Raw genomic sequence first — 24328 nt, forward strand, 5'->3', positions numbered from 1 at the left:
GAATCTATGTGTGGAGCCAGAGGAAATGGCGAGGTACTAAATGAATACTTTGCATCAGTATTCACCAACGAGAAGAAATTGGTAGATGTTGAGTCTGGAGAAGGGTGTGTAGATAGCCTGGGTCACATTGAGATCCAAAAAGACGAGGTGTTGGGTGTCTTAAAAAATATTAAGGTAGATAAGTCCCCAGGGCCTGATGGGATCTACCCCAGAATACTGAAGGAGGCTGGAGAGGAAATTGCTGAGGCCTTGACAGAAATCTTTGGATCCTCACTGTCTTCAGGGGATGTCCCGGAGGACTGGAGAATAGCCAATGTTGTTCCTCTGTTTAAGAAGGGTAGCAAGGATAATCCAGGGAACTACAGGCCGATGAGCCTTACTTCAGTGGTAGGGAAATTACTGGAGAGAATTCTTCGAGACAGGATCTACATCCATTTGCTTCCAAATGGGAGTATTAGTGAGAGGCAGCATGGTTTTGTGAAGGGAAGGTCGTGTCTCACTAACTTGATAGAGTTTTACGAGGAGGTCACTAAGATGATTGATGCAGGTAGGGCAGTGGATGTTGTCTATCTGGACTTCAGTAAGGCCTTTGACAAGGTCCCTCATGGTAGACTAGTACAAAATGTGAAGTCACACGGGATCAGGGGTGAGCTGGCAAGGTGGATACAGAACTGGCTAGGTCATAGAAGGCAGAGAGTAGCAATGGAAGGATGCTTTTCTAATTGGAGGGCTGTGACCAGTGGTGTTCCACAGGGATCAGTGCTGGGACCTTTGCTCTTTGTAGTATATATAAATGATTTGGAGGAAAATGTAACTGGTCTGATTAGTAAGTTTGCAGACGACACAAAGGTTGGTGGAATTGCGGATAGCGATGTGGACTGACAGAGGATACAGCAGGATTTAGATTGTTTGGAGACTTGGGCGGAGAGATGGCAGATGGAGTTTAATCCGGACAAATGTGAGGTAATGCATTTTGGAAGGTCTAATGCAGGTAGGGAATATACAGTGAATGGTAGAACCCTCAAGAGTATTGAAAGTCAAAGAGATCTAGGAGTACATGTCCACAGGTCATTGAAAGGGGCAACACAGGTGGAGAACGTAGTCAAGAAGGCATACGGCATGCTTGCCTTCATTGGCCGGGGCATTGAGTATAAGAATTGGCAAGTCATGTTGCAGCTGTATAGAATCTTAGTTAGGCCACACTTGGAGTATAGTGTTCAATTCTGGTCGCGACACTACCAGAAGGATGTGGAGGCTTTAGAGAGGGTGCAGAAGAGATTTACCAGAATGTTGCCTGGTATGGAGGGCATTAGCTATGAGGAGCGGTTGAATAAACTCGGTTTGTTCTCACTGGAACGAAGGAGGTTGAGGGGAGACCTGATAGAGGTCTACAAAATTATGAGGGGCATAGACAGAGTGGATAGTCAGAGGCTTTTCCCCAGGGTAGAGGGGTCAATTACTAGGGGGCATAGGTTTAAGGTGATAGGGGCAAGGTTTAGAGTAGATGTACGAGGCAAGTTTTTTACGCAGAGGGTAGTGGGTGCCTGGAACTCGCTACCGGAGGTGGTGGTGGAAGCAGGGACGATAGTGACATTTAAGGGGCATCTTGACAAATACATGAATAGGATGGGAATAGAGGGATACGGACCCAGGAAGTGTAGAAGATTGTAGTTTAGTCGGGCAGCATGTTTGGCATGGGCTTGGAGGGCCGAAGGGCCTGTTCCTGTGCTGTACATTTCTTTGTTCTTTGTTGTGTGAAGCGGCCATTTATTCTGTGCCATTTGTCATCAGCTATAGTCAGAAACAGGGATGAAGGGAGGGATGTGGGTGCCTCCATGGGGCACTGCTGGTGCAAGGCAGCCAACATGTGACTCCAAACTACTATCCTCCTACGTGAATGGTCATGGCTGTCAGAGGCCTATGTGGTTAGTCTTTCTGTGCTGCCAAGGCAATGGTCTCTCTACAGAGTTTCAAGGGTCGAGGAGGCGAGTTGAATAGTGTTAGATGGAGGTCTCTTACACATGACTCTCAACACCCTGGTCAAAGAGCAATATCTCCATGTGCAGTCATGTATGAATAGGAGAAACATTCATTTCAGGTGCTCCAGGTAAAGCATTGGAGTGGGGATGCCATGTCTCGATGGAAGCCAGGTGAAGCCACTAGCCTGCTGGCTTTGTGATGGAAGGAAACCTGTGAAGAATATACTGCAAAGAACATAGAACATACAGTCCAGAAGGAGATCATTCAGCCCATCGAGTCTGCACCAACCCACTTAAGCCCTCACGTCCACCCTATTCCCCTAACCCAATAGCCCCTCCTAACCTTTTTTGGACAGTAAGGACTATTTAGCATGGCAAACCCACCAAACCTGCATGTCTTTGGAATGTGGGAGGAAACTGGAGCACCCGGAGGAAACCCACGCAGACACGGGGAGAACGTACAGACTCCGCACAGACAGTGACCCAGCAGGGAATTGAACCTGGGACCCTGGCACTGTGAAGCCACAGTGCTAGCCACTATGCTACCGCGCTGTCCGTTACCGGGAAGTCACCAGGAAACGCGCCTAGTCACCACATTCCGCGCCTGCTTGGGTACACACAGGGATAATTTAGAATGTCTAATTCACCTAACAACACGTATTTCGGGACTTGTGGGAGGAAACCGGAGCACCTGGAGGAAATCCACACAGACACAGCGAGAACGTGCAGACTCCACACAGTAGTGACCCAAGCCGGGAATCGAACCTGGGACCCTGGCGCTGTGAAGCAACAGTGCTACCCACTGTGCTAATGTGCTGCCCTAATATAGGTTACCTCCCTTGGTAATGGCTCTCATCCAGGTGAGGAGAAGAGGGCCCATTCCCAGGTGGCACAGCTCCATGTGGAGCAAAGGCCTGAGCAGCAAGAGGTAACAGAGCAAGAGGTAAGGTCAAGATGCTGGAGAACATGGACCACTTCAATGACAAGCATTGGCCCTGACTGCGGGTGTATCACCTGTGGTGAACCACTGTATTGTACATACTGTTCTTACTTATTGTACTTACTGTTTGTTACATGTCTGGGTTTGTCCCTGCTGGCTCCGCCCCTCGGGCTCAAGTATAAAGGTAGCTAACCTCCAGCCCTGCCCGCATTCTGGGACCAGCTGCCAGCAGGGTATCTTCTAGCTGATTAAAGCCACAGTTTACTCTTCCGACTCTCGTCTGTTGTCATTGAGTGTACATCAATTTAATCAGCTAAAATTTTAAGATGGATCCATCGCTCAAGCCTGATCGCCTGGAGCTGGACCCCCAGGCAGCTGATGCCACTGCCACATTTGAACACTGGCTAAGCTGCTTTGAATCTTACATTGATTCCTCTGCCACCGCCGTCACTGAGACCCACAAGCTGCAAGTCCTCAACTCCCGGGTGAGCCCGCAAGTTTTCCTTCTTATCAAAGACTCTACCTCGTACGAGGATGCGATAACGTTGTTGAAGGGGCAGTATGTTAAGGAGGTCCAAGAGGTGTACGCTAGGCATCTTCTTGCCACGAGGTGACAGCACCCTGGAGAATCGCAAGCTGAATATCTGCACGCTTTGCGGGTACTCGGCTGGAACTAGAACAAAGAACAAAGAAAAGTACAGCATAGGAACAGGCCCTTCGGCCCACCAAGCCCGTGCCGACCATGCTGCCCGACAAAATTACAATCTTCTACACTTCCTGGGTCCGTATCCCTCTATTCCCATCCTATTCATGTATTTGTCAAGATGCCCCTTAAATGTCACTATCGTCCCTGCTTCCACCACCTCCTCCGGTAGCGAGTTCCAGGCACCCACTATCCTCGGTGTAAAAAAACTTGCCTCGTACATCTACTCTGAACCTTGCCCCTCGCACTTTAAACCTATGCCCCCTAGTAATTGACCCCTCTACCCTGGGGAAAAGCCTCTGACTATCCACTCTGTCTATGCCCCTCATAATTTTGTAGACCTCTAATCAGGTCACCCCTCAACCTCCGTCGTTCCAGTGAGAACAAACCGAGTTTATTCAACCGCTCCTCATAGCTAATGCCCTCCATACCAGGCAACATTCTGGTAAATCTCTTCTGCACCCTCTCTAAAGCCTCCACATCCTTCAAGTAGTGTGGCGACCAGAATTGAACACTATACTCCAAGTGTGGCCTAACTAAGGTTCTGTACAGCTGCAACATGACTTGCCAATTCAACAGTTGTAAGGCGGTATCGGCTGTCAAGCACACCGAATTGCTGATCCGGGACGACTATTTCGCAGGCATAAAATCCAATTACATCCGCCAGCGCCTACTAGAAGGGGGTACACTCGACCTCCAAGACACAGTACAACTCTCGGACTCGTTGGAAGTGGCCTTCCATAACATGGATGCCTACACCTCCGACCACGCGGCACCCTCGTGGGCGAGGTTATGGGCGCCGCCATCACCCGACCCACGGGTGCCGCAAGCCTGTGCCGCGCAGCAACCCGCCAACTCCAGAGGCCCAAAATGTTACTTCTGTGGCCAGGGTAAGCACCCCAGACAACGCTGCCCAACGAGGAGCGCGATCTGCAACGGTTGCGGAAAGAAGGACCACTTCTCTAAAGTCTGCCAGGCCCCGACCTGTTTCTAAACCCAGCTGCGTGCATGGAGCCCGCGGGGACCGCTCCTATCTTCCACGTCATCCGCCACGTGCGACCCGTGGGGGCCGCCATCTTCGACGCCACCGCCACGTGCGACCCGTGGGGGCCGCCATCTTCGCCGCCACCCGCCAAGTGCGACCCGTGGGGGCCGCCATCTTGGAATCATCCCGCCGCCTCCCGGAACCTCTGTCGCCCGTTCTTTTCATTTTATCAAAGCCCGCAACCTGCCTTGCTCCATCGAGGAGGTCAGGACCATGACCAGGGACTGCCAGGTCTGCACGGAGTGCAAACCGCACTTCTATCGGCCGGATAGAGCACACCTGATAAAGGCCTCCCGCCCTTTGAGCGCCTCAGCATCGATTTCAAAGGGCCCCTCCCCTCCACTGACCGTAATGTGTACTTTCTCAACATCATTGATGAGTACTCACGTTTCCCTTTCGCCATCCCGTGCCCTGACATGACCTCTGCCACAGTCATCAAGGCCCTGCATGGCCTCTTCACCTTGTTCGGTTTCCCCACTTTCATCCATAGCGATTGGGGTTCCTCATTCATGAGTGATGAGCTGCATCAGTTCCTGCTTAGCAAGGGCATCGCCTCAAGCAGGACCACCAGCTACAGCCCCCGGGGAAACAGACAAGTGGAGAGGGAGAACGCGATGGTCTGGAAGGCCGTCCTTCTTGCCCTGTGGTCTAGAAGTCTTCCTGTCTCCCGCTGGCAGGAGGCCCTTCCCAATGCGCTTCACTCCATCCGGTCACTCCTGTGTACCGCCACCAATGCGACACCTCACGAGAGAATGTTTGTCTTCCCCAGGAAATCCACCTCCGGGGTCTCGCTCCCATCCTGGTGATGGTTCCAGCGCCCGTCCTCCTCTGGAAGCATGCGAGGAGTCACAAGTCGGATCCCCTGGTCGAATGGGTCCTTCTCCTCCATGCTAATCCCCAATATGCCTACGTGGCACACCATGACGGGCGGGAGGACACAGTCTCCCTTCGGGGCTTGGCATCCGCAGGTTCCCCAGCGACCATCACCACTACCCCCGACTCTACACTGTCTCCCTCCGTTGCTACTCACGACTCTACACCGTCTCCCTCCGTTGCTACTTATCCGGAAGACGACCCGCTCCTGGATACTCAGGCCTCAACACTTCATCCGACACCAGTGTCCTCACCACAGCCGGGACTGAGGCGATCACAGCGGAAGGTCAGAGCCCCTGACAGACTCGATCTCTAATTCAACCCGTCCATTTCACCCCCACCAGACTCTTTTTTTTAAACAGGGGGTGAATGTAGTGAACCACTGTACTATATTGTACATACTGTTTTTACTTATTGTACTTACTGTTTGTTACATGTCTGGGTTTGTCCCTGCTGGCTCCACCCCTCGGGCTCAAGTATATAGGTGGCTAACCTCCAGCCCTGCCCGCATTCTGGGACCGGCTGCCAGCAGGGTATCGTTTAGCTGATTAAAGCCACAGTTTACTCTTCCGACTCTCGTCTGATGTCATTGATGGTACATCAGGTGAGGAGAAGGGGGCCCATTCCCAGGTGGCACATGTCCATGAGGAGCAAAGGGCTGAGCAGCAAGAGGTAACAGAGCAAGAGGTATAGTCAAGATGCTGGAGGACATGGACCACTGCAATGTCAAACATTGGCCCTGACTGCGGGTGCATCGCCTTCAGCACTCTGATCTCGAGATGAGCGAGAGGCATTGCCAGATGCGCCCTCATTTGTCCCAGGATGTGGTTGCTCACATCTGCCAGCTTCTCCAGTATGAACTGTGGCTGCAACGACTCTGGAGTAATGTAGAGCTCCGGGCCTGCAGTGAGCTGTCCAGGTGCCCCTGAGATATAGCGGCAGGATCTTGGATCTCGTGAGGTAACAGCGGGGCTGGCAACCTGCTGGCTGCCTGTGATTCACTGGGCTCCTTGTGGATTATAATTAATAAGCTGCACAGTGGAAGATTGAGCTGGCTATGTTGCCCAGCCAGCGAGCAGGAAGCACGCTAAATTTCCCGCCTCCCATAACACTCCAGAATGCAAGATTCCACGCATATAGTTTGGTTGGAAGATAGTGAACAGGAACTAGGGGATAGGGGAATTGGGGCTCAGGGTGGGGAAAATGTGAGTGACCAGGAAATGGGATGAATTGTGTGTCAGGGAAGAATAAGTCGGTGACTGGGAGATGGAAGCTGGGGAGTATGAGGGGCTTGGGGAGGAGAGGGAGAGACGATAGATCAGGACTGTGAGATTAAGGCCCAGTGGTGGGGGAGGGAAGGGAAATGGGAAACTGGAAGAGGAGCACAAGGTGTTTAAAAGGTTATAAGCCCGGATGAGCAGATTCTTTGGGATGGAGGATAGGTGTGCGAAGTGTGCGGGGGGCATCGAACCATGTCCATATGTTTTGGGCATGTCCAAGACTGAGGGGGTTTTGGCAGGGGTTTGCCGACGCCATGTCCATGGCATTAAACAAGAGGGTGGCAATGAGTCCAGAGGTGGCGATTTTGGGAGTGTCGCCGGATCCGGGACTCCAGGAGGAGAAAGAGGTGGACGTTCTGGCCTTTGCTTCCCTGGTAGCCCGGAGGCGCACATTACTCGCATGGAGGGACTCAAAGCCCCCCAAAATCAGAGACCTGGCTTTCAGACATGGCTGGCTTCCTCTGCCTGGAGAAAATTAACTTCGCCATGAGAGTGTCTCTGTTGAGGTTCACCCGGAGGTGGCAACCATTTGTCGACTCCCTCACAGAGAATTAATTGTCAGCAGAAGCGGGGGGGTGGGGGGGGGGGGGGGTTAGGTTAGCGTAGGTTAGGGGGGTAAGCAATGGTAGGACCTGTGGGAGAGGGAGGCGGAATTTGCTCTATGTTTATATTTTCCTTGTTATGTACATTGTTGATTTTGTTGCTGTTACAATGCCAAAGGAATACCTCAATAAAATGTTTATTAAAAAAAAAAAGGTTATAAGGGTTCCAATCCGATTCATCCTGCCTGATTTGAAACCGTTCTTTGGTGTATTCTCCATGGCAACACCTCTACCGATCAGGGTCCACTTGCTAGCTAATCAGCGTCCAGTCTAAATTATTGTTCCCTTTGAGATTTGGTGCTGTTGCAAATCTGTCTTGACAAGTTCAAGATGAAAAGCTTTGGCAGACTGTGAATTCTGGATTAATTTGAGCTTTAAAGACTTTTGGTCAATAATAATCATAGTTCGATAAGCATTTATCATCAAAGACAGTGCAAGAAATTAGATTGCTTTTGTAATAAAATAAATTAAGTGGAGGTACGGTTTGCTTTAAACTGCTACTAGGTGCATCACTGCAACCATGAAATGGCTGGAATGCGCTAAATTTCATTAAATTACTTTCTGTAGCTACACTGAAACCCCACACTGAGTCTAAATGTTACAATGATTTTGACTGTAAATTTTCATTGTTCTGAAGACACGTTCCGACATGGATTGAATTGAAGGGAGAGGCTGGCAGTTTCACTCCTACGGGCACCTGCACGACAGTTGGTGCCTGGGCAGGCACTGTGACAATTGTTATATTACTCTTTTGGCAATATATCTCATTACTCTTTGCTTCTTATCCAGAATGGTCTGATGGTGTGATTCTGTAGAATCACTTTAGAGTCTTCAACTTAAAGCAAACTAATTTATTGAGTAACGATTGATTAACATCGAGTTTGCACACTCCACAGAACTATAACTAGTAATCAAGTAATTTATATTAAAGTATTAACTGATTCAAACTACATGTGCTAAACTATGCGGTGATCTATCTATCTTACACTCTACTGTCCAGTCACTCCTGGTTGGAAGAGAGAGACCAAGATCCTCTAGGTGTTCTTATTTATAGTGGGATCTAGTGGTGCCCTCCGGTGGTTGTGTTACACGGAGATGTAATAATGAACCCTTTAGTTATCTACAGATATACATATCATTACAACAATTAACCACTCTATTATCACTGTAGTTGATAAAAAAATATATTCTTTGTGGTTTCTCAACTCAAGGGTAATAAAGAGGAAGAATGGAGTATTACCGAGCGCCCAGCGTTTACCGCACAATTGATTAGTTCATCTGCCACCTTTCCACAATCTGATTGGTCTGTGAGTGGGCATAGTAAAAATGCTATCGTCCTTCACAAGAATATTGCCAAACGACGTCGAATCACATGAGGAGATATTAGAACATAGAAAAATACAGCACAGAACAGGCCCTTTGGCCCACGATGTTGTGCCGAACTTTTGTCCTAGATTAAGAACAAATTAATATACACCCCATCATTCTTCCGTAATCCATGTACCTATCCAATAGCCGCTTGAAGTTTCCCTAATGTTTCCGACTCAACTACTTCCACTGGCAGTGCATTCCATGCCCCCACTACTCTCTGGGTAAAGAACCTACCTCTGATATCCCCCCAATATCTTCCACCATTCACCTTAAATTTATGTCCCCTTGTAATGATTTGTTCCACCCAGGGAAAAAGTCTCTGACTGTCTACTCTATCTATTCCCCTCATCATCTTATAAACCTCTATCAAGTCTCCCCTCATCCTTCTCCATTCTAATGAGACCAAAAGCTTGGTCACAGAGGGAGATTTTAAGAAGCACCTTAAATGAGGAAACGGAAAGGGGAGAGTTTTACAGAGAGAATTCCGAAGCTTATAACTTTGGCAGCTCCAGGCATGAGCACCAGTGGTGGAGCGTTTGAAATGGGGGGCTTTCTCAAGATCCCATAGTCGGAGAAGCACAGATAGGAGGGCTGTAGGGCAGGAGATGATTACAGAGAAGGGGAGGGTGGTGAGTTGAGGCCATGGAATTTTAAAACTGAGTTGTTGCTTAACTTGCAGTCAATGTGGTTTAGTGAGCACCGGGCTGAAGGGCAACAGGACTTGGTTGCATTAGGACAGGGTCAGCAGAACTTTAGGGGCAGGGTGATTAATGCGACGGGCTCCACCTTAAAAAGCATGAGCCAAGTGCCTAGCGGAAAGGGCAAATAAAAATGGGGGTGGGGTGGGGGATGAGGAGTAGGACAGGATCTACAAGAAACAAAACGAAAGAGGAACGGTCCAATATCCTTAATAAAATAGGTGAATGGGTGGCACGGATCAGATACAGAGCTCCTGGAAAATCAAGACTGGGAATTAAACATTACATCGTATACCGTAGGCACAATCCAATGGCCACACTGCGCTGGAAAATGCAGCTCACCGCGATGCAGCGTGGCGGATAAAAGCAGGGGGACCCCGATCCCAGGATCTACCTGGCTCACAATGCCTTGTGAAATCCAACTATGTAAATCCCGCCCATAATGGGCGAGATCACTTTTTGACAAATCTGCATATTAGAGCGTTCGGGCTATATTTATATTGTCTCTCCATGTTCTTCCTACCAAAATGCATCGTCTCACACTTCTCCACATTGAACTGCATCTGTCACCTATCTGCCCACTCCAGCAGCTTGTCTATACCCTTTTTGACTTCTGCACTGATCTCTCCACAGTTTACAATGCTTTCAAGCTTTGTAGCATCTTCAATATTTGAAATTGTCCCTTACACACCAAGATCTAGATCATTAATACACATCAGAAAAGGCAAGGGTCGTAATACTGACCCCTGGGGAACTCCACTTCAAACCTTACTCTCGCATGAAATATATCCATTGACCATTACTCTCTTGGCTGCATTTGTCCGCCCCGCCCACCACAAGATCGCCACGGGCGGGACACGGATCATGTATTAGGTCCATTGACCTCGGGTGGGCATTTCCAGTCACCAGGCGGGCACGGCCCGAGAATCCCTCACTCTTTCCTATTATTCAGCTAATTTTATATCCTGTCCCTGTTATTCCATGAGCTATAACCTTTTTTTATAAGTCTGTTGTGTGGCACTGTATTGAATGCCTTTTGAAAGTCCATGTACACCATATGAAAACATTACCCTCACCACTTTACACTATCTCTTCAAAAACCTCCAGCAGCAAGTTAGTTTAACACAATTTCCCATGTCAGGGATTCTGGGTATCGAACTTGGCCTTTTCCGCTGGTGGCCATTTTCGGGGTCTTGGACTTGCCGGTGCTACAGATGGGGTTGAAAGCAGATGTCCTCACTTTTGCCTCATTGATAGCCTGGAAGCAAGTTCTGCCGGGCTGGGAATTCTCCCACTCTGCCCTGTGCCTCGATGTGGCTGGTTGATTTAATGGATTTCCTATATCTTGAAAAGGTCATGTACACCATGAGCGGGTGGATGGGTTCCACTTGAGATGGCAGCCATGAATTTCCTTTTTCAGAGAGTTAATCACCGTCAGCTGTTAGGCATTAGTTGGGGTTTTCTTTGTTATGAGTTGAAGAGGTACGGGTTGATAGTGGTTGATATATGTTATTTCTGTACTGTATCTGTCTTTATTTGATTACTATTGTGGTGTTATTTTGTAATATTGAAAAACTCTCTGTTGTAATAAAAGTATATTTTTTTTACAAAGTGAAGAATGAACATATTGGTCTTAAAAGAAAAAACTGGGAGGCAACCTAATAAACATTTTAAAGTATGTAAGGTTTTGATTGATTGGACACAAGTATGTTTCCACTTGTGGGAAAGTAAAAAAACTGGAGGCCATCAATATAAGATAGTCACCAAAAGACCATAAGACATAGGAGCAGAAGCAAGACATTCAGCCAATCGAGTCTGCTCAGTCATTCAATGAGATCATGGCTGATCTGACATTATAATCCTCAACTCCACTGTCTTATCCCCAAAACCCTTGATTCACGAACTGATTAAAAATCTCAGCCTTGATCATACATAATAATCCAGCCTCTACAGCTCTCTGTGGTAAAGAATTCCACAGATTCACTACCCTCTGAGAGAAGACATTCCTACTCACCTCTGTCTTAAATGTGTGACTTCATACTGAGATGAAGCCCTCTGGTCCTAGACTCTCCTTCAAGAGGAAACATCCTTCCAGCATCTACCCTGAGAATCCTATAGGTCTCAATAAGGTCGCCTCGCATTCTTCTTAATTCCAATGAGCACAGGCCCAACCTACTTAGCCTCTCCTCATAAGAAACACCCTCTATACCCAGGATCAACCGAGTGAATCGTCTCTGGACTGCCTCCAATGCCAGTATATCTTTCCTTAGATAAATGGGACCAAAACTGTTCCAAGTATTCCAGGTGTGGTCTAAATAGTAACTTGTATAGTTTTGGCAAGACATCCCTATTTTTATACGCTATTCCCTTTTAAATAAAGGCCAACATTCCATTTGCCTTCCCTATTACCAGCTGAACTTGCATGCTAGCTTTTCTGATTTATGCACTAGGACCCCAAATCCCCCTGTGCTGCAGATTTCTGCAGTTATTTTCATTTAAATAATGTTCAGTTCCTTTATTCTTCCTAACAAAGTGTATAACTTCACATTTTCCTGCATTATATTCCATCTGTCAAGTTTTTGCTCACTCTATCAGTCTGTATCCCGCTGTAGACTCTGTGTTATCCTCCCCACTTGCCTTCCCACCTATTTTTGTACCATCTCCAAACAGTGCATTCACTTCCCTCGTCCAAGTCATTAATATATATTGTGAATACTTGTGACCCCAGCACTGATGCCTGTGGCACACCACTGGTTACAGGTTACCATCTTGTGCCCTTCTTATCCCAACTCTCTATCTTCTATGAGTTAGCCAACCCTCCATCCATGAAAATATACTATCCCCAACACCATGGGCTCTTATCTTATTAAGTAGCCTTTTCTGTGGTACCTTATCGAAAGCTTTTTGGAAATCCAAGAATATTACATCTACTGGTTCTCCTTTATTCATCCTGCTCATTACTACCTCAAATGAATTTTAATAAATGTTTTAGGCATGATTTACCCTCAATGAAGCTATGCTGACTCTACTTGATTAGATTATATATTTCTAAATGCTCTGCTGTTACATTCTTTACCCCTGACAGATGTGAAGCTAACTTGCCTATAGTTACCTACTTTTTGTCTCCCCCCCCCCCCCCCCCTGCCCAACTTTTGTTTGAATAATGGCATTACATTGGCAATTTCCCAAACCTCCGTGACTTGTTCAGAATTTAAGGATTCTTGGAAGATTATTACCAGTGCATCCACTATCTCTGCAGTTACACCCTTTAATATCCTAGGATGCAATCCATCAGATCCAGGGGACTTACTGGCTTTTAGCCTCATTAGTTTCCCTAGTACTTTTTCTCTCGTGATAGTTATTGTATTTATTTCCTCCCTCACTTTTGCCCCTTGATTATTTAATATTTTTGGAATGTCCAATTCCTCGTTCCTGTTATTATTTCCCCAGTCTCCTTCTCTAAGGGGCCTCTGTTTTCTTTGGCCTCTCTCTTACTTTTTATGCATTTTAAGAAGCTCTTGCTGTCTGTTTTTAAATTACTTGTTAGTTTATCCTTAGTTTATCTTCTCCCTCTATTTTTTTTGATCATGTTTTGTTGGTTTTTAATACTCTCTCAATCCTCTGTCTTACCACTAATCCTTGCCACATTTTATGTTTTTGTTTTCTTTCAGTTATCCTTAACTTCCTTGGTTAACCAAGGTTTATTTATCCCCTTTCTAGCATCCCTCTACTTCACTGGGATACATCTTCGTTGTGAGTCATTAACTATTTTCATAAATGGGGTGTTAAAGTGGTGCAGTGGTTAGCACTGCTGCATCATGGCGCAAATGTCCCGGGTTCGATCCCGGCCCCGGGTCACTGTCCGTGTGGCGTTTGCACATTCTCCCCGTGTCTGCGTGGGTCTCACCACCCCAACCCAAAAAGATGGCAGGATAGGTGAACTGGCCACACTAAATTGCCCCTTAATTGGAAAAAAATAATTGGGTACTCTAAAATTTATTTAAAAAAACTATTTTCATAAATGTCTGCCATTGCTGATCAATTGTCTTCTCTGCTAAACTCCTTTCCCAGTCCACTCCAGCCAACTCTGCCCTCTTTCCTTTATAATTACCCTTTATAGATTTCTCACTCATAAGAACATAAGAACAGGGAACAGGAGGCGGCCATCTGGCGTTCGAGCCTGCTCTGCCATTCAATGAGATCATGGCTGATCTTTTGTGGACTCAGCTCCACTTACCCGCCTGAACACCACAACCCTTTATTCTGAAAAAAACTATCGATCTTTATTTTGAAAACATTTAATGAAGGAGTCTCAACTGCTTCACTGGGCAAGGAATTCCATAGATTCACAACCCTTTGGGTGAAGACGTTCCTCCTAAGCTCAGTCCTAAATCTACTTCCCCTTATTTTGAGGCTATGCCCCCTAGTTCTGCTTTCACCCGCCAATGGAAACAACCCTCCCGCATCTATCCTATCAATTCCCTGCATAGTTTTATATGTTTCTATAAGATCTCCCGCATCCTTCTAAATTCCAACGAGTACAGTCCCAATCGACTCAACCGAGTGAATCTCCTCGGCACACCCTCCAGCGCCATTACGTCCTTTCTCAGGTAAGGATACCAAAACTGAACACAATACTCCAGGTGTGGCCTCACTAACACCTTATACAGTTGCAGCATAACCTCCCTATCACTCTCAACCTAATTGCTAAATTCTACTATGGCATTACCAAATGGCATTCTGTACAAAAGCATGATGGCATTTACATGGTCCTCCATGTTTCCAGAAAGCTTGTCTCGAGAGAAGTAAACAGAGTTGCATCAAGGCTGTCATCGACAACAGCAAAAGATGAAACATTCTCCTTTTCCCATTCTTTCCTTTCCTCACCATAACCCCTCTCCTTATATATCCCCTTCACCCCCTTGTCTCTGATTTTCCCTTCTCCTTTCACATGATTGCCCCTTCAAACAAAACACCTCCATGCTTAAATGATAGCAATGTAGCTCGGGCAGTCTTCAGACAGCTGGGTGCCAGAGCCCTCAGCAGGGAGCAGGTATCATGCGGCACAGCCAGTCTATTCCTCTTAATGGCAATCTATCCCTTCGCAGAGGGGAGATGCACTCATTGCAGGGCAGCTGCAGCTAGCTGCCTGTATTGACACTGTATGCAAGTAAGAGCTGTTTAAAATAGAGCAGCATAGAAGACAGAGAGTTTCTAGATTCACAGGTGAGCCAGGGGAGGCATTAGTGGTGAGGTTTGGCAGGAGGAGAGAGTTCATATTTCCACCGGGGATGGTGGCGGGGGTATGGGCGAGGCCCTCAAGTAACACCCCCCACCCCCCAAGGAAATGGGACCAGGTGTGTATGAAGTTAGGCCCCATGAACCTGGGATCAGTGCTGGAAGAGGGTCCATGACCTCAAACAATTAATCAAAGTCAGCCCACCCCCAACATTCACCCATTGGCAATGCCTAGCACTCAGGACAAGCAATCCTACATGCATATGTATATCCACACACATTTGAACGATGCCAGTCTCGCACCCACCTCTCACTGCTTCCACATAGCCTATGAATCAGTATTCCTCCATATTCAACACCACTTGGAGGAGGTATTGAGGGTGGCAAAAGTGCAACGTGTACTCTGGGTGGTGAATTCAATGTTCATAACCAAGGGTGGCTCAGTGAAACCACCACAGACCGAGCAAGCCAAGTCGTAAAGGACTTAGCTGATGAACTGAGTCTGCGGCAGATGGTCAGGTATGATTTCTTGGTTCCCTCACCTCGGCTTAACAAACCTGCCTGCCGCAGATGTATCTGTCCACAACAGTATCGGTAGGAATTACCACTGCACAGTCCTTATGGAGGCGAAAACTCACCTTCACATTGAGGGTGTCCTCCATCATGCTGTATGGCACTACCACCATGCTAAATGAAATAGCCTTCAAACAGATCTAGCAGTTCAAGAGTGGGCATCCATGAGGTAATGCGGACCATCAGTAGCAGCAGAATTGCACTCAGCCATAATCCGTTAGCTCACGGCCCGGCATATTCTCCATTCTACCATTACCACCAAGTCAGGGGATCGCCCTGGTTCAATGAAGAATGCAGGAGGGCATGCCAGGAGCAGCACAAGGCATACCGAAAAACGAAGAGTCACAACACAGGACTACTTGAGTGCCAAACAGCATAAGCAACAAGCAATAGACAGAACCAAGTGATTCCACAATCAACAGATCAGGTCTAAACTCTGCATCCCTGCCACATCCAGCCGTGAACGGTGGTGGGCAATTAAGCAACACACTGGAGTAAGAGGCTCCCCAAATAGCCCCATTCTCAATGGTGGTGGAGTCTAGTCCATCAGTGCAAAAGACAAGGCTGAACAATTTGTAAACATCTTCAGCCAGAAGTGCTGAGTGGATTATCCATCTTTGCCTCTCCCAGAGGTTCCCAGCATCACAGATGTCAGTCTTCAGCCAATTCAATTCACTCCACAGGGTATCAAGAAACCCCTAAAGGCACTTGACACTGGACACTGCAAAGACACTGCCCAAGTATGTCCTGTAAAGAAGAAGGACATATCCAACCCGGACAATTACTGCCCCATCAGTCTACTCTTTATTATCAGTAAAGTTATGAAAAGGTTCATCAACAGTGTTATCAAGTGGCACTTACTCAGCAATACCCTGTTCACTGTCCCTCAGTTTGGGTTCTGCCAGGGTCACTCAGCTCCTGACTTGATTACAGCCTTGGTTCAAAAATGGACAAAAGAGCTGAATTCCAGAGGTGAGGCGAGAGTGACTGCGCTTGACATCAAGGCAGCGTTTGACCAAGTGTGGCATCAAGGAGTCCTGGCAAAATTGGAGTCAATGGGAACCAGGGGGAAACTCTCCACTGGTTTGAGTCATACATCACACAATGGAAGATAGTTGTGGTCGTTGGAGGTCAATCATCTCAGTTCCAGGACATCATTGCTCAAGTTCCTCAGAGTAGTATCCTGGGCCCAACCATCTTCAGCTGCTTCATCAATGAACTTCCTTCGATCATTAGGTCAGAAGTGGAGAGGTTCGCTGATGATTGCACAATGTTCAGCACCATTCACGACTCCTCAGAGAGAAGCAGTCCAGTCTAAATGCAGCAAAACCTGGACATCATCCAGGCTTGGGCTGACAAGTGGCAAGTACAATAGTGCCAAACAAGTGCCAGGCAATGACCATCTTCAACAAGAGAGTATCAAACCATTGCCCCTTGACATTCAATGGCATTACCATCGCTGAATCCCCCACAATCAACATCCTGGGGGTTAACATTGACCAGAAACTAAACTGACAGACGATATAAGTATTGTGGTTACCAGAGCAGGCTAGAGGCTAGGAACCCTGTGGTTAAGTAAGTCGCCTCCTGAATCTCCTAAGCTTGTTCACCATGTGCAAGGCACAAGTCAGGAGTGTGATCCACGTGCCTGGATGAGTAAAGCTCCAACCAACTCAAGAAGCTCGGCACCATCCACAAAAACGTAACCCACTGGATTGTCATCCCTTCGACAAACATTCACCCCGCTCCACCACCAATGCACAATAGGAGCAGGGTGCACCATTGCGAAGATGCAATGCAGGAACTCATCACAGCACCTTAGACAGAACCTTCCAAACCCACAACTGCTACTATCTAGAAGGACAAGAGCAGCAGATAGATGGAAACACTACCACCTGGAGGTTTCCCCACCGTGTCACTCACCAGTCTGACTTGAAAATAAATCGCCATTCCTTTACTGTCGCTGGGTCAAATCCTGGAACCCCCTCCCTAACAGCACATGGGTCGCAGTGGTTCAAGGTGGCAGCTCACCACCACCTGCAAGCCATCATGGTTGTGATGTCAGTGCTGACAGGAGCATTCAAGCTTTTATAGCCAACAACCAGGGGATGTCAATAAATGCTGGCCTAGCCAGTGCCGCCGACATACCTTAAATTATTTTGTTTAAAAAGCGCATCTTATAGATGGTTGCGACTGTGTGTTGTGGTGGAGGGAGTGAGTGTTTGCAGAGAGGGTGCCAATCAGGCGGCCTGCTGTGTCCTGCATGGTGTTGAGCTACCTCACCATGCCATATGGCATGCTGCGTAAGCGGCTGAGAGTATGGCAATGGACTTTCAGCTTTCCAAACTACTGCGCTTCCCTCAGCCAAAACTGCCCTTTCTGATTTTCTACTTTTGTTCACTCAAGAGCTGCCATCTACCCAGCCCAAGCAGCCTCAGGAAGAGGAGTGAAAGCAACATGGCAGTACTGACGTAGATGCCCTGTCATTGACCTGACACCAGCTCAGCTGCTGGCAACCTGTAAGCTTAAGAGGAGAGTGGAGAATTAGGATCTGCTGGAGAGGGCTCACACGAGGATTTTGATGGGGTGGCATAGAGGAGGACTCTGATGACCATGAACAGTGATATGTTGAGTGCATTGGTTGGCCTGCCTCCTGTCGCTGTCTGGGAAGATGGAGACATCCAGCTCCAACATAGTGCAGTGCAGGGCATTACGCAGAGCTTCAAGCTTATCCACTCCAGTGTGGAGATAGTTACCAACTCCTTGACAGGACTTACTGCTTGTTGCCATGCAGCCCATCATGGCTGTGAGGTCAGTGTTGACAGGGGCAGACAGGCACTTATAGCCAACAACTTGCCTTCCAGCAGATTATCAGGAATGCTGATGTGTTGGACCTGAGGATTGGCAGTGACATTTTGGAACAGGAAGATGCTGTCCTTGCTCAGGGTGACAGCATTTATGCTCCCACCGCTGCCACTCTCCCTGTTGTCTGGCAGCCAGCCAGCCCAGAGTGCTGCCATCCATGATGAGGTGTGCATTCCTAAGCCAGGCCCACAAGACTCACAGAGGTGCCTGAAGGCATCCTGCTAGGCCATCTGCCATCTTGCCTCACGAAAGTCAGCAGCCTCCCACCAGCAGTGCTGCAGCCAAGGGTGTCGGAGCGCTTGGACAGGCAGGGGCACCTACGTGACAGGTGCTATGGGAATACACAAGGGCAATTAGTTACTTTTTTTTGCTGGGATCATTAGGTGTGTTGTTCGATGAGAATGCTAAGGCACGAGTGCTAGCTACTTTTATTGCATGATTGGGCGGCACAGTGGCTAGCACTGCTGCCTCACAGCGCCAGGGACCTGGGTTCAATTCCGGCCTTAGGTGACTGTGTAGAGTTTGCGCATTCTCCCCATGGGTTTCCTCCGCGTTCTCCGGTTTCCTCCCACAGTCCAAAGATGTGCAAGTTAGGTGGATTGGTCATGCTATATTGCTTCTTGGTGTCCAAAGGTCACAGGTTTATGTGGATAGGGTGGGGCAGTGGGCCGAGGTCGTCTACTCTTTCAGAGAGTTGGTGCAGATATGAAGGGTAAAATAGCCTCCTTCTGCACTGAAGATATTCTTTGACATCATATGATTCCGGCGAAGAGGGAATTGTGATGGGATGTTTCAGGTGAATGAATAGGTGGGATATGGTGGTAAAGGTGTGCTGTCCTAAGGGAACAAAGGTTTGAGTGAGCATTCACAAACAGCCAGTCTGGGGCAAAGTGCCATGGACACAGCCTCTTCCTCCTCCTCCCTCCATACAGAGCTTCCCCTCTCCTCAGCCCTCTGATGGATCTGTTGTGGTGCAGTCACAGAGGCACTGTGACTAAAGCCTCTTGCCTGTTACAGCCTTTGTGTGGACAGCTCACCAGGTCCTCTGCCCTCCCTGTCAGGATGCAGCCACATTCCCTGCAAAATCCAGATACTCATCCCAACACTTCCGAAACACTCCGCTCACTTTCCAATCGTAGAGCACACAATGTCACCTTATCGGGAAGTTGAATGACTGGTCCTTTAAATGGCACCAGTAAGACGCATCCCTCTTGCAAGCACAGCTTTTGCATGACAAGCAAATACTGTTGTGTTCTTTTTTTTTTAGTTCTTTCAGGATGGTGAAGGTTGTAGTGCTAACAAAGAACAGCAAGCTGTGTTTAATAAACAAAGCTAATTTATTACACTACACTGAATTAGATTCGAACATATAACTAAGGAATTAGTTAAGTAAAGATTGCACTACACATCTACACTATTAACTATACTATTAGTTCAGCTATCTCAGTTATTCTGTCTTGCTCTCTTCCACTGGCTCCATCTACCTCCCAGAAGTCAAGGAGGCATGTGGTATTTAGATGGTTGCTCTTTAGCACCACCTAGTGACTAGAGTAGTAACATTACATAAACCCTTTGTGTGCTTTACAATATCCACATAGTGACAAATGCGTTCAGTGGACCCACATGTTCCAATTTGGAAAATGTGCGCAAGGTCAGCCAAACAGGAAGCTATTAGTGCATGTTCTGAATACCAGTGCTAGTACCTGTCGCAGTGTGGGTTCACTATGGCAGAAGTGCCTAGTAGCACTGTGCGTCTCATTCAGAGGGACTCCAGCTTCCGTAGCACCAGCTCCAGTGTAATATCAAACCAATGGTTAAACAGGACAAGAAATATGTCCATGAGCCACCATTGTACCTAATCAAGACCCACAATATGGAAAACAATTCTCCAGCAATAGTCAGGAGCCAGTATACATACAGAAGTTTGTCATGGGCAAACATTCATAATACATTCTCAAGTCACTGATACAGAGCTACCACTTGTTTACTGACTTGTGGGCTGTCATGGGACACATTTGAAAAACACAGATGTTGTAATGACCCCTTTTATTTCAAATCCACACACTGCCCCTCAGTGGTATCATCAAAAAACACACCATTCGATTACACACAATATGCTGATGACACCCAGCTCTACCTCACCATCTACCCCCCTGATTGGTTCACTGTCTCTGATTTGTCACCCTACTCATCTAACATCCACTGCTGGACAAACAGGATTTTTTTTTCTCCCAACTAGATATTTGAAAGACTGAAACCATTGTCTGCACTCGGAACCATATTTCCCATTACTTTCTCTGGCACCTGTGTGAAACCGAGCTCGACCATTCCCAACCTTGGTTTGGGCGTCTGACCCCAGTTAGAGATTGAAATCACGTATTTGTCCCTTCACCAATCACCTACTTCCACCTCCACAACATCGTCCCACTCCAAACCTGCCTCAGCTCACCTGCTGCTGAAACCCTCAGCTATCGCTTTGTTACCTCTAGACTTGACTCTTGTGAAGCTCTCTGGCCAGCCTCCCATCCTCAGCCAATATAAAACTGGTGTTCATCCAAAACTCTGCTGGCTGCACCTTAACTCACACCGACTCTTGTTCCCTTGTCACTCCTGTGCTTGCTGACTTACAACAGATCCTAGTCTGACGACGCTCGAATGTGAAGCCCTCGTTTTCAGGTCAACCCATGACCTTGCCGCCCTCCTCCCGTTCTGCAAGCCTTCAAACTCTCTGCGCTCCTCCAATTCGGGCACCTCGTGGATTTTAATTGCTGACCTTTGGCGGCTGCGCTTTCAGATGCTCAGAAATTCCCTCCCTTAACCTCTCTGGCTCTACCACTCTCGTCTCCTGAAAGGAGTTCCATAAAACCCACCTCCTTTCACCTTTTTGGTTATCTCCTTGTGTGTCTCAGGTGATAAAAATAAAACATTACTGATAATGTTTTATCAGTAATGCTTTACTGCGGTATATAAATGCAGCTTGTTGTTGAAACCAGCAATACATTATCATTCCACTGTAATTTGCTTTGGGCAGATGGTTATATACTTGCCTCCAGTCTATAAATCCACATGGTATATTAATCTGCCTGCCTGTTTCTCACAGGACCTTTCCAACACATGGGTTAACTCTGGCATATACAGAAACTGTCTGATTGGTCTGTGAATTAAATTCTTACAACATCAGAGTAGAGTTTAGCATATTCTAATCCTTACAGTATAACACTGACCAGTAGCTGGTGAATCATAGAATCCCTGCAGTGCAGAAAGAGGCTATTTGTCCCATCAAATCTGCACCGACCGTCCGAAAGAGCACCCACTCCCCACTCTATCCTTGCCTAACCTTTTGGACACTAAGGGGCAATTTAGCATGGCCAATCCAGCTAGCCTGCACATCTTTGGACTGTAGGTGGAAACTAGAGCACCCGGTGGAAACTCACACAGAGACAGGGAGAAAGTGCAAACACCAAACAGTCACCCAAAGCCGGAACTAAACGCAGATCCCTGCCACTGTGATGCAGCAGTGCTAATCACCGTGCCGCCACAAATACTGAAGGGTACTGAGGGAAAGGATGACAAAGAGAGAAAGAGTTTTGGAGGGTATAGAGTCACAGAGTTTTACAACATGGAAAGAGGCCTTTCGGCCCATTGTGTCTGTGCCAGCCATCAAGCACCGATCTATTCTAATCTCATTTTCCAGCACTTGGTCCGTAGCTTTCTGCATTGTAGTGTTTCAATTGCTTGTCTAAATGTCTTTTAAATGCTGAGGGTTCCCGCCTCTATCACCCTTTCACACAGTGAGTTGCAGATCCCTACCATCCTCTGGGTAAGAATGTTTTTCCTCAAATCCCCTCTAAACCTCCTGCCTCTTACCATAAATGTGTACCTCCCTTGTTATTCACCCTTCTCCAAAGCGGAAAAGTTTCTCCCTGTCCACCCTTTCCATATCCCTCAAATTTGTACACCTTAATCAGGTGTCTCCCCCCCCCCCCCGTCCCCGTCCCCGTCCCCTCACTCCCAGTCTTCTCTGCACTAAGGACAACCCCAGCCTATCCAGACTCTCTTTATAGCTGAAATGCCCCAGTCCAGGCAGCATACTGGTGACTCTCCTTTCAGGCGCAATCACATCCTTCCTCTAATGGGACAAGCAGAACTGCACATGGTACTCAACAGTGGCCAAACGAGCATTTTATACAGCTCCATCATAACCTCCTTGCATATTCTATGCCTCGGCCAATAAAGGCAAATATCCCATATGTCTTCTTAACCACCTTATCCACCTGCCACTGCTGTCTTCAGGGATCTTTGGACATGCACTCAAAGGTCCCTCTGGTCCTCTGTCCTTTCAAGTGCTCTACCATTCATTGAATATTCCCTTGCATTGTTAGTTCTCCCAAAATACATCACCTCACATTTTCAGTGTTAAATTCCATTCGCAACTGTTCTGCCCATCTGACCAGCCCGTCTACATCATCCGGATATAGATAATGAAGACCAGAGAACCCGGTATAAAATATTTAGCATGGGGAAGAAAGTGCATAATAATTAGAAGCCAGAGTGCCCAGTGTATTATAAAGGGCAGGTGAAGTGCCTGGGATATGCATACTAGCAGGCAGAGCTGATGGACAGCTAAGAATCTGGTATTTAATAACAAATACAGAACCAAATTAACAATAATTGGCCAAATGGCCAATGTGTAATAATAAACATTTAAGAAACCATAGCGGACAGGCAGATTGCGCAGTGTACGTTGAATTGGCGAAGCATTCAGACTATCAGAACGAGTAAATCGAGCACACATTGTGGAATACTTTGCAGAGTGCCTGGTGTAGAATACTGGGCGGGTAGGATGTCCAGGGTGTATAAATGTGAAAAGGCAAAAAACCCCAGAGTATAGTCATGGACGAGGAAGAGTAACCAGGGTGGAACAATGGACAGCTACAGCCTCAGTCTCTAACACAGGCAGGTACAGTGCTCAGTGTTCTGCACTGGTGGAGAGTTCATGCTGGATTACATTCATTGCCTGACACACAGAAAGGGCTAGGTAGACAGCTGGAGGCAGGCAAGGTGTACACAGGGACAAGGCAGTGTGGCCAGGCTCCTGGGCTGACCGAGAATGGAGAGTGGGGGTCAGAGAGGTGTCCATTCTGAATATTGACGGGCTCCATCGTAGAGGGGGGTGGGGTGGGGGTTGAGGTGACAGCGCAAATGGGGAAGAGGGCGAGGGGGTGGCAATGTAGCGGGTTGGCATCATATGCCAGTCGTGGGTCATGACAGAAGGAGAGGGGCATAGAGAGAGAGAGAAACGAGTGGCTCTGTGAAGCTGACCAGTGAAGACCAAATCTGACTCACGTAAAGCCCGGAGTGCCTCTCTCCAAAGAAGGGAAAGGCTAGCGAAATCTCCACCAGCCCCGATCCTCCGTCGTCCACTTTGGCATTGACCGTGTCCCCTTGCTCCAGCCCGAAGGGGTAGAAGTCGCTCAGCGGGACCGAGCCGCCGGTCTCCTCCAGCAGCCCCAGCACAACCCCGGCCACCAGCAGTGCCCCGAGCCGCCGCTCCATCCTGCCGCGGGCAGCCCCGTCCGCCGCTTGTCTCTGAGCCTCTCCGGGCAGCCCGAGTCACCTGGAGAGCGTGAGTGAATGTGTGCTGCACCGGGGGGTCCCGGCATCCACAATGCGAGCCCCCCCCCCCCCCCTCCCCCCCCCCCCGCAGGGATTCCAGCCAATCACACCTCTGGAAACTGACACCCAACCTGACTGGCAACCCAGTGTCCAATCAAATTCGGGGGGCTGGCACTCCGCTGCCCAATCACCGTGAACTTCAGCAACTCTTATCCCCACCAGAGGAGAAAAAAAACTTTCCTGCTTAAAACTGAACTCTGCAAACTAGAGAGTTGGTAATGGGTTATTGTTGAAGCCCCTTTTCAGACAGCAACGCTACACTTAATATAAACACCTTCCTGATTAAAAATCATTCCAGACAGAGGGAAATTGAAAAAAATATACATCAAAGCCACACCATTCAGCACAATGGAAAGTTAACAGTTTACACTTTTCAATAAGATTACTAGTTCTCAATAACAAAGCTTCTTTCTGTATTGTTTGATCAAGAGGTCCCAGGTCAGGTACAGCACAGGTTATATTTGGAGTACTAAGACCCCACTACA

General features: G+C 47.7%; 1 protein-coding gene across 6 annotated transcripts in view; it reads right to left on the bottom strand.

The window, feature by feature from the left end:
- Positions 1 to 23786, bottom strand: part of sned1 (sushi, nidogen and EGF-like domains 1) — a 376981-nt gene extending 353195 nt beyond the window's left edge. For all 6 annotated transcript variants that reach the window (XR_011934549.1, XM_072474925.1, XM_072474927.1 and 3 more), the window contains exon 1: positions 23514 to 23786. Coding sequence is in view for 5 of the 6 variants with exons in the window: in XM_072474925.1 (XP_072331026.1) it covers positions 23514 to 23723 (210 nt within the window). In the remaining variant the exon portion in view is untranslated. The remainder of the gene's footprint in view (positions 1 to 23513) is intronic.
- Between the last annotated feature and the right edge of the window lie 542 nt (positions 23787 to 24328).

This window comes from Scyliorhinus torazame, chromosome 14 (genome assembly GCF_047496885.1).
Source record: "Scyliorhinus torazame isolate Kashiwa2021f chromosome 14, sScyTor2.1, whole genome shotgun sequence".
Lineage (NCBI taxonomy): Eukaryota > Metazoa > Chordata > Chondrichthyes > Carcharhiniformes > Scyliorhinidae > Scyliorhinus > Scyliorhinus torazame.